This window comes from Plutella xylostella, chromosome 7 (genome assembly GCF_932276165.1).
Source record: "Plutella xylostella chromosome 7, ilPluXylo3.1, whole genome shotgun sequence".
Taxonomy (NCBI): domain Eukaryota; kingdom Metazoa; phylum Arthropoda; class Insecta; order Lepidoptera; family Plutellidae; genus Plutella; species Plutella xylostella.
The window spans coordinates 8,944,136-8,955,961 of NC_063987.1; the positions used below are offsets into that span (position 1 = coordinate 8,944,136).

At 40.1% G+C, this 11,826-nt stretch overlaps 1 protein-coding gene across 2 annotated transcripts in view; it reads right to left on the bottom strand.

Moving 5' to 3' along the window:
• The window catches only part of LOC105386373 (regulator of G-protein signaling loco), an 81,824-nt gene extending 70,646 nt beyond the window's left edge, over positions 1–11,178 (bottom strand). Inside the window, exons 1-4 of one of the 2 annotated variants that reach the window (XM_048622067.1) lie at positions 10,588–11,176; positions 7,365–8,908; positions 6,917–6,971; positions 6,393–6,502 (exon numbers count right to left, since the gene is read on the bottom strand). In XM_048622067.1, the coding sequence (XP_048478024.1) occupies positions 6,393–6,502; positions 6,917–6,971; positions 7,365–8,908; positions 10,588–10,972 (2,094 nt within the window). In that variant the 5' untranslated portion in view covers positions 10,973–11,176. Of the gene's footprint in view, positions 1–6,392; positions 6,503–6,916; positions 6,972–7,364; positions 8,909–10,587 lie in introns of both variants that reach the window. The other variant, XM_048622068.1, reaches the window with a different exon arrangement.
• Positions 11,179–11,826: the final 648 nt, after the last annotated feature.

An 11,826-nucleotide genomic window follows, 5' to 3' on the forward strand; every position in this document is an offset into this window, starting at 1 on the left:
GTTTAAAGTGTTTAAACAACAACAGAAATACTGAACTAAAACAAACGTTGAATTTGATTTTTCATCGGAAGTTAACAAAAAAAACATAGCATAATCAATTAGATCAAGTAACCCAATACTTTCAATGTAAACTGACTGTCTGATATTGGAAAATTGGGTCATTCCAGTTTAGATCTCGGTGGCTTCACGCGATGCATCGTCGAGTGAATCAATCACTCAATCGCTCACATGAATCAGATCGCCTTGATTCACTCTTAGTTTCTGAACTCGATTGAAGGAACGTTTCAACACCACTTTTAATGTGTGTTTATGATCTTTAAAGGCTTTTTCTCTGAAAACATATTATTTAAAAACATATTTTTAATTGAATTTGAAGAAAACCTAACATACTGCTAAATAGTTATGTTTTTTTTTTCTTAATAATTATTATATTAATAATTATGTACTTAGGTATAATTATAATTTAGAAGATCCGGAATTTGAAAGTAATGCCCTTTCAACTAAAATTACAAAATAGTAAAGTTGAGCGTGAAAAGTAACTTATAAAATTACATATTTCTTTTACTCAGATGCTCGCTATGATTCAGAATGTCTGATTCAACGACATGCCTGCGGACGAGCACTGATAATTATCCACCCTATATCTAGACATCTTTCTAGATAAAGGAAGCGTCCCGACAGGCGACCTAGAACATAAACCTATTGTATCATGCACAGTTTCATAATACTATTGTTTCTATTCTAGTGCTATTTATAATGTTATGTGCTATGTAACTGTGTCGCTTATTATAACATCCTTATAAACTATGTTAACATTGCTCATTTATTTACGACTTAAATGGTATTGATTCGTCATTAATCATTATTGAAGAAATACCTACCTACTGTATTTTTTCTTATGACTCTTTGGTAAAAAATGGATAATAACTATTGAGAAACTTACAATGTTCTCGGGTTTTGGATAAGCCCGAAGGATGTTAGTATATGTACTTATAGACCCGCTTCCTATATACATGGTTACCTAACATAAAAACTGACGGTGCATCAATATACTTCTGTCTACCCCGCAAGGCAGTACATCAGTACAGGTAGATTTCTTAAAAAGGTGACTATGGAACACCTTGCCTTTAAGCGTGCGACTATCACCTTCGCTCGCAACCTTTAAAAAGAGCCCCCCTTTGTGTAAGTTCTTACTATTTCTAACTTCGTATTTTGTAACTATGTTTTGTATCCAATAAAGTATGTATAAATAAATAAAAATAAAGGTGTGGCTAATCTCGTCAATAACACCAACAGTGGATAATACAGCCGGGCATCAGAACAAATAATAATGAGTAATTAAAATACCGGCTGCCGTTGTGTGAATGAATCACAGAGTCTATTCTTAGCCCTCCCTCGGTGAAGCGTGGGCGGAATTCTAAAATATATCCCGTAGATGATAACGATAGAATATTATTACTTAGACGACCGAATGGCGTAGTGGTTAGTGACCCTGACTACTGAGCCGAAAGTCCCGGGTTTGATTACCGGCTGGGGCAAATATTTGTTTAAACACAGATATTAATGTAGATACACAGATAGTAAAATTGCTATAGGCCCGCCCCCTATCACATTGGGAGTAACATAACACTGGCGCAAAGTAAAAAGTCGGTGCAGCTATGCACCTCTACCTACCCCGCAAGGGAGTACAATAAGTACACTATCAGATAGTTTAACATATGAGAAAACGTCAGTCAGTTAAACAGAACTTGGCTATGGAATGCGGCTCTGGGATTGGCTGAAATTGTCGTTAAGTTTGTTTATGCTCAAGTAACTTTACTTAAGTGTGAAACTGGGTTTATAAACATTACGGAAGTGTCATTTTCTAGGAATTCCTCTATGACCGGTCTACTAAGTATGTACCTACATGAAGTTGTGGTTTTTACGATTATACTAAGAATAACCAGCCGAAGTTTAAAACCCTAACGGACATAAGAGCATAACTTAAAAACGGTTGAAAATTCGAATGATGTGGTTCGGATCCAGGCTGGGGAACATTTCTTTTACATAATATTACACTTATGTATTTGTTCTCGGGTCTTGGAAGATGCCCGAAAGATGAACAGACTCCGCAAGGGACTACATCATGATGCATCAGTACCAGTAAAGAAACAGTATCAGTAAAGAAAATGAAAAATGATAATCAATCATAATTAATAATCACACTTATTATACGAAACGATATTACTGATTATTATACGACGGTCCTGTCCAAACCGTAACTTTTTTAAACTTTACCTGTTGATTATGATAGTAATTATGATTGCTAGGCTGGTTTAATCATTATAATACAGTGACCGATTTTCACACATGGAATCATGTTTAATTCACGATTATGTTCAATTACACTGTCAATCAACAGTCAAAATATTACGACGCGTAATAACTAATAACATCAATAATTCACAAATTTATCATTATATCATTGGTACATAACTGACTTAAGTCTGGATTAATTACTATGATTGAATGAATTTACGAACCAAGTAAAGAAATACTCATGAAATACTTATAAACAGATTTTTAATCACTATAATTTGATCAAAAACACGCGTATTGCTGTATCCACATGGCCGACCTATAGAACCACATCTCTAACACACATGTAACACAAAAAACACATTGAAAAACTGTACGAAATCTCTGAAAATAACGTTCAAAACACGCGTTTACAAAACTGTTCAGGACGCACCGCGCACGCTGCATCTCAATATTGACTGAAGCTGGCTCCACTGGTGTAGTCAGAGTACGTTGTATTGGTCTAATGGGGTAAGTATATTCAAAGTAAACTAATCTTTACTGTCTAGTAGAATATGAGGCGCAATATGATATTTCATTGTGTCTTATTTTGAAGATTAATCACCAATAAATAAAGAACTACTTAACGATTGTACCTAAAATAAAACCCATCGAACGAAACAGCTACTACATAAGTACGTCAGAAGAGACGCAAAGCTTGAGGATAACAGGAACAATATATTTTATAAAATATTAAAGGAGGGGAGGGCACGAATAGAAGAACTGAACGAACATTTATAACTAAATAGTGAAATAAAACTTCATGAAGTCCACACACAGAATGTATTAAAGGAGCATACACTCCCTTCGAGAGTCAAAACAGTGACATTCAAATTCAAAGGCGATTATTCTTCCAAATATTTGAAAAAACTATAAATTTCAATAAATTACATACAAGATGAAGAAAGAGACGGAATAACAGAGGTATGCCAATGTGAAGCGCGCACTGTAGCTGACATTCGTCAATTAGATCTAAATGAACCGTGCGGGTGCGGGCCCTGCATTCTGCGGTGTAGGGTTGCCACAAATAGTGGGTAACTGAATCTAAAGATAAGGGGTGTTATATGGTTGAAAGTGTCCGTGTGTCTGTCGCAACAGATGTACTGATGCCGGAATGTTTTTGGCTGAGACGTGAAGTGGTTGACCACGTTTTAATAGAATTAGCCATGAAAAAAACAATACTAGCAGAAAGCTAATACTCCTTCCATATGAGATATAAAGCGCATACAGTGTATAGCGTGGCGCAGAGTCGGGACAGACCGAGCGAACATAATATACTGCTGCATACTACAAGAGTTAGAAAACCAAATTCAATAATAAAAAATACCTGTAAAATTAATGGCATTAAATTATTACGGCTTATTTAGGTATGACAAAATAAATTGACAACCCTAATCCACAAACAGACAGACAGACGCGCGTTGGATTCATTGAGCGGCAATGTGGTGCGAGACTAGCTGCTTCCGTCGGCTGCACTCGGCGCAATGTCGAGGTAACTGCGATTCAACTAGGTTCCTATATTCATCAACGTTAAAACCCCCGTCATTAAACACTAATGTGGAATTTCACCTTCCTTCCGTCCCTTGTCAAACGTCTGTCAGTTAGTTCAAAATGTATTTAAAATTTGATTTAAATACGAGACGTTTGATCGGTGACTAAATGCGTTTATCGTTTGGTGAAATCCACCGTAAAAGTAGCAGACCTTTTGAAAGACTAATTCGATTTTCATAAACTATGGCAAAGAACACTCGGAGTAATATTATTTCAAAAAAACTAAACGAAAATGCCTACAGCCTTTTAGGAGCTAAACTTATAACACTCCTCTTTTCATTCATAAATAGATTTTTAACCCTAATTTTAAATAAAAGATTTCACATTGACTTTGAGCAGCTCGTGAGACGAAAATTATAAATGCATGAACAAAAACAGCCAAACATAAGTATGGAAATTATCCTTGTTGTTATCTTATCTTGTTTGTTATCACATCAATCTTGGGATGCAGGCTGTATCAGCGGCAAGATCAAACCACTGTTTAGTATATTATGTACTTGATAAAGCTACACTATCGGCCATCTTTGTATCATTGTTATAATTTGTGATAACATCCTATTTTGGGACCTACATAGATATTACTATATAAATATTGATATAACCCCCCACTTTCGAAAGATAGATAAAAAGAAAAATAATATATGATTTCCGAAATCAGTAAAGTTTGTGAAGAAAGATGAAATTGTAGGTAATTAAAATATCCAACCGAGCGAAAAAAACTGAAAAACTGGGATTTTGTACGTAAGACACTGTAGTTGAATAATCTTCATACAAGCAATTTCTAGGTAGGTACCTACTAAACTTTTACACGAGTACGGATTTGATAGTTTACAAAAACTGCCTCGCTGTAATTTTAAAGCCCCATCCATACGCTTGCTGTTTGTCACAAACACGGCAAACAGCAAACAAAGTCGCAAACACCAACCACAATCACCGAACACAAACAGCCATCCACATGCTCGGCGAACGCTCATAACATTCCGAACCGGCAAACACGGCGGACGACGAGCTATTACTTTCGGGTTGACATATTTTTATTATATAAATTAAAGCAAGAGAAAGAAAAAAGGAAAATAAGAAGAAAGCAAAGACGATGGTGGGATAATAATAATAATTTAAAAAAAAAACTGACTTCTTCTTTTTAATTATTATTTTATTTTATAGTTTTTAGTTTATTTGCAATAATTTTTTATCAAAAGTAAGATGCCAATGATACCAAAAAGTCCTACTAATCAATACGAATCATTCAAGCCTAAACACGAGGTAGTTGCTATATACCGTTGAGGAGTTCCCTTGACTGCCTTCCGTTTCCATCATCAGATCAGCTCAAGGTCACCATCATATTTTTTTGTTACAAGAACTATATTTATGTTTTTAATTTCATTAGAATCGGTTAATATGTGTCCAAAATGGAAATTCATACCCTGTTTTTACCCCTTTACCCACCCTTAGGGGTGAGATAAAATTCTGAAAAAAAAATGGGACCACCTGGGAGCTCAACCCAATACAAAAAAAAAAGAATTTTCAAAATCGGTTCATAAACGGCGGAGTAATCGGTGAACATACATAAAAAAAAATGCGCGCCAATGAAAAAGTGTAGCAAGTTGATACGTCCGCCTCCCCCAATGCTAGCGCGCATACTGATCGCTGCCAGACGTGTGGATACGTAGCGAACTGTTTGCCGAACATCCTTTGATCTGGCAAGAAAAACCGACACCGATGCCGAACACTGGCGAACACAAACACAAACAGGCAAACAACGACAAACACCCATCCACACGTCAGTGTTTGCTGTTTGCTGTTTGCTGTTTGCCATTGTTCGCCGAGCGTGTGGATGGGGTATAATGATAATAGTAGTGCAGGTTTAACATGCCGCTTACTGGCATACAAAGTGGCGCCTCTAGCGGAAACTATCATGAAACTTTTGACATGAGAAAAGCTAACATTTTTTTTAACTTTGTTCTTTTGTGAGGAAAAAATGTAGGTCAACGCGATTTATTTGATGATACAATTTTTTGCAATAGCCTGTACAGGGTAAGAATGACGTATTTTTCGCGAATTTTGAAATTCTGATATCGGATATGAAATGCTGCACAGCGCACACGTAGGTTTTGGCTTAGTATACTATTTTTGCAACACCCTGTACAGTAGAGCCTCGATAATCCGTACCTATGCTATATATACATATCCGAACGCCGCTGTAATCCGAACTGGGTTTGACTGATAATAACGAATTGTCCTTACCCCAAAAAACGATGGTGAATAATTTGAGGGACAAAATTATTGTTCGGTGAATGTATAGAAACGGCCACTTTATTAATAAGTAACTTGTGTAAAAAATGCTTTAAATATGTATCTTAGTAAACCTCAATACAGTTATTCTAACAAAATATATCTGCATCTTTTATCGTACTATAATCCGAACGCTCCATGAGTCCAAACAAGGGTTATGTTTTGGTGTTTCGGATTGACGAAGCTCCACTGTATATCAATGAGACACATACCTCATGCAGACGAGGCTCGCTGGCGGCGGCGGCGATGGCGGGCGGCTCGCTGGCGGCGCACACGTCGCCCGCGCTCGCGCTCAGGGAGATGCGTCGGGACTTGTCCTTGCCTGGGCGGAAATATAGCCATTAGTTTAAATATACCTCTAAAGAAAATTATTACAAGTCGGAGCAGCTCTAGTGTTTGTCTGACACGTTGAAAATAATCATAATAATGCCAGGTCAACAAACCAACATAGAGCAAGTGGACTAGGCCTAAACCCCTTCCTTCACTGGAAGGAGACCCGTGCCCTAGCAGTGGGGACGTGACGGGTCGTGATGATGAATACAAGCATCCGACACATAGAGCAATATCTGCAGAAAAGTGCTTGACTTACGTTATTTTGCAGTGGGCCTACATTTACACTTGCATGAATTAAAATTATCAAAACTTTATACTATTTTCTTCCGTCTTGGATGCATTGCGCATGCATTAGTTACTTGGCTAAGCAACTGTATGAAAGTAGAGTATGAAATATAATTACCTGTTAGAATATGCTTCGTTCTTGATAGGAGATTCATTGGCTTGCTCTTCCGGACCTGAAACAATCAACTGTTTACCACCAATCTCATAAAATTTATAATAAAGTACAGTAATGGCAATAGGCCCGCCCCCTATTACATTGGGACTAACATAACACTCTGGCGAAAAGTGGGTGCAGCAATGCACCTCTGCCTACCCCGCAAGGGAGTACATTAGTACAAGGCGTGAGTGCGTGTAATGGAAAGAGGGTTTTATATAGAAATCAATGATGTAGGTACAGGATGTTGCAAAAAAGGTATACTAAGCCGAAACTTACGTGTGTTTCACGAATTTTTATATTCAGATTTTATTTTAGATATAACTTACATGCTGCTCACGTAGGTTTCGGCTTAGTATACCATTTTGCAACAATGTTTATAAAAAAACTAAATCCAACAACCACCACTCACCTTGCATTTAACACTCCCCGGATGCACAAAGTTATCATCATCCCGCTTCGCCTCATCATCCCTCATCATCACCAGCATGTCATCCAGCGAGGCCTGCAGGTACCTGTGTCTGGAGGGACGGGCCTCCTCGTGGCTCCTCGTGGAATACACCGACACCGAGTCCATACTGGCCTTGCTAGCCGTCCCGGAGACCACTGTCATATTCTCCACTGATTCTGCCTCATTCGACTGATAGGATTCTGGCTCTTGTCTTTCTTCGTATATCTCCACAGAGTTAAAAGCTTCCGTCACTCGGTCTATTTCCAAATCGTCTATTTGAGGAGGTATCAACTCGTAGTGGCACTCTCCCTCTGTGTATACGGGGTCGTAGACCGCACCGTTTGACGCTTTGGATGTTGAAGGGCCGTTGTAGCTAACGTTATTGTAGTTGTAAGTATCGCACGGTCGTTCTTCGCTCCTGACTGGGTTGACTGGGTATCTTTGCAACTGATGTAAGTCGTTAGGGTTGAGCATGACGTCTTCTAGATGGTTCAGCGGGCGGCCCTGGCCTCCGAAGCCGTCGACTACAGGCGTAGTATTAGACAGAAAGGAGCCATCTTCGAAATTGCAGCCGACTAGCCCTATAGGTCTTCTTGGGGCTTCCGGTCGATATCTGTTTATCGGTGGTTGTCCAGCGAAGTCCACCACTAGGATCCGATCAGCTACATTCCTCCCATCATTATGGAAGCCGATTCCCGAGTCACTGTTGCTAGATGTGGTGGTGACTTCGCTGTGGTTGCTCGGTTGAGGAGAGTTGGCGACTAGCTGGCCGTCCATGCGGTTGTCGTCATGTCTGCAGTTCGGCCGTCTAAGGTTCCTGGGCATTCGCAGCGCCGCTCTATTACATCTAGAGAAGTTCCCTGCCGCGGGGCTGTCACCCTTTATGGCTAGTTTAGACAGCTGCTGCAGCGCAGGGCTGGAGCAGTCGTCAGCCGGCAGAGAATACATGCCTTTAATCACTCCAACGACATATTCTGCTGATGGAGGAAACTCCAGGCACCGCTCAGCGACCGGGTCGCGAGTGCACGCGATTTGAAACTCCCTGGCTCTGTTAATATGAGCTTCGTGCTCTGCTAACCGGGAATCCACAGCAAACACGTGACAACTGTACGATACTTCTGTTTCATTCTCCGCTAACTCCGCCGCGGTAACCAGCCCAAAATACCTCCTTTCTGCATCTGAGCTGCTTCCAGCAAACACTATTCTTTCCCTTGGATATTGAGCTAAAACCTGGCCAGTCGGCCGTCTCAAAATCAGCACATTTGGCAGTACAGACAGCAGCACATTAGCGGCAGGTCGTCTCTCCTGCCGTAGCCTCCTGACGGCGGTCCTGACGCTTCCTGGGGGTGTTTCTGAGGCGGCTCGCGGGGTCTCGATGGTGCCGAGGTAGCCCACGACGGCGCGACACTCGAGGCGCGCCAGGTGCCCGGCCGCGCTCAGCTGGGAGCGGCTCAGGTTGTGGAGGAGCTCGTTCACGGTGGATGTGCTGGGCGCCGCGTGGCAGGCTGGAATGTGGGAGAGGGTTGATTAGTCAGGTGATGGATAAGAAAATTTGCACCCATGTGTATAGTAAGTGGATGGTGTAACAGGTAGCCAATTCTCAACAATGAGTAATATCTAAGGATGAGTATTGGAGACCAGTATGAAATGAGACAATCTTTTACAAACATTGATGGTCACAATACATGAATGGATGGATATGAGTGTCTGAAAAAACATTCAAATGCAAAATGGTGCAGAACAAACACAAATAGTGAACAGTCAAGATTTTGCATCGCATGCTACAGGATTTGTCTTGATGCTTTTGCAATCTAACATAGCCTGGTATAATAATTTTACAGACAAAGCCTAGTGAAAGAAGGTGTTGAAGACATTAAATTGCAAAAGCATTGAACAATTTAATAACACATCACAAATTCAGATGCAAATGGTGTGAACTGTGAATGCAGCATTTTCTGCATGTGGATATGCAAGATAATAAAGAATATTATACTGCTACTCTCTATAAATCTCCTAATGTACATGCTCAAAAGAATAAAATAATAGCAAAATACCACTTAATGTATTTCATTCTGGTGATGTCCATAATGATTTGGAATACCAATGGTGAATACTATGAATCTTGTAACATGTACAAACAAAACAATTAATTATATAAAACACTACCACACAGTGTTATTTACAAACAAAACCTTGAAAGCTATAGAACAACTAGTTAACTCCAGAGGATTTTCATTTTAGAAAGTACAACAGTAATACCATAGAATAATAGTACTCATTATTCTATGCTAATACCCGGTGGAGTTAAAGAGTGAACTATAGTGCGAGGGTGAAGTAACAAAACATAGCAAATTATGTGCAACTTGTGATTATGTATGCAGGTACATAAAGTACCACATACCTTGTTACTTGACTGACCATCTGAGATAATAATCTGCAAGAGAAGAAATCATTGAAAACCAAATATGTATTTAGGAATATGTGATATGTGTATCTTTTTTAGTAAAATGATGTTTGAGAGATTTACATTTAATAATATATTTAGCCTGATCCTATAATGCCTCAAAGATCAAAAACAAGATAAACAGATTCTATATATTGACGACCGAATGGCGCAGTGGTTAGTGACCCTGACTACTGAGCCGAAGGTCCCGGGTTCGATTCCCGGCTGGGGCAGATATTTGTTTAAAGACAGATATTTGTACTCGGGTCTTGGGTGTTGATATTTATATTTAGTATCTATCTATCTATGTATTTGTGTAGATATATCAGCTATCCGACACCCATAACACAGGTTCTGCCTAGCTTGGGGTTGGATGGCCGTGTGTGAGATGTCCCCACATATTTTATTTATTTATTTATAGTTTCCCCTTTGGTATAGTTTAGTAAACCACAATTGTTTGGCGTATTTCAAATCATAATAGCTGTTATCCATTCACTATTTGCCTTAAAAGGTTTTCTTGTTGGAATGCTAGGGTTAAAAGTTGTCTTGCAGGTTTAACCAATCTCTATCAATGCTTGTAGCCACTGTTCATAGCTTGTAGCCACATTATATGCCTTAAAAGGATATCTTGTCTGATCTCTGTGCCGAATTCGGCCATCTATTTAGAAGTGGCCCGAGTTCAAAATATACACACAGTTGCAGATGTTAGTATGTATTCAGAATCACAGCAGCAGTAATTACCTGCATGATGGTGCGGCCGTCGCCTCGGCGGTGGGTGTCTTCGCCTAGCTGCTCGTTCCTCGGGCTCCGTGTCCTCAGTGTCTGTAGGTGGCTCGCGCGCCACGCTCAGCGCGATGTCCCGGGGCGCCGCGGCCACCAGGCGCGCCACCGCCGCGTGCCCCGCGCGCCGCACGCTGGCCCCGTCCACGGCGAGCAGGGCATCCCCCGCGCGCAGCCCCGCGCGCTCCGCCGGCCCGCCCGCCGCCACGCACGACACCACGCACGGCCGCTGCCCCGCGATGGTGAACCCGAAGCCACCCGCGCCGCGCGCAACCACCACCCGCCGCTCCGCCGCCCGCGGCAGCGCCGCCCTGCGCCGACGACGACGCTGCTGCTGAGGCACCATCGCACAAGACACTCAACACTAGATACAAGCTAAACGAAGCTATTTCACACACATGATGCACTGGTTAGATGCAGAACGGTATGTAGGGCAACTTGTGAATGATGATTTACGAGCTTCAATACAAATTAGATGCAGAAACTGGAAAGAAAACAAGATCACAAGAAACTTTCAAAGTTGCTCCGTTTGACGTTTAGTTAGAAAGTTTGATTTGAAAGCTCAGAATAACAAATTAGTTGCCCTTTTGAAAAGGGGAATTATAAAACGAGCGAACAAAAAAAAACTTTGCGACTGATGATGCCATATTGTTTTAATAACTTGAGCGGTATGAATTTGAGTAAACGAAAAATTAACTAAACTGACAACGAATATTGATTTATAATAAAATCCAGAACGAGCTTACAAAAAGTGGATTGTGATATATCCATTTCAGATATTAAAATTTTATCCGAGCGACTTAATTACTAAGTGAGCGACTGGAATTACTAAGTGAGCGACTGGAAATACAGAGAGGGCAACTTCAATATTAAGATAGATTCGATTTTTCTAAGTGAAGTTATACTTATCGAACTACTAAAAAGTTCACTTTGAGCAAAGTTTTGTATGCTGCTTTATTAATGATTATTGGTTACTGATATTCTATTTGAGGGCTTATGTTTTTTATTTTGATACGCTTTTTTAATGAAAACTACAGATTTTTAAATGCGCGCGAATTCGAATGGGGGCGGGCGACGAATCGTTGCAGTCAGGTGAGTTGTAGTAGGGCTCCTCATACCTATCAATGATTCTTACTATTAATAAGAAGTTTTTTTTAGTTGACTGAAGCGTCTTATTTTATTTTTTGTTCATTTGATTGA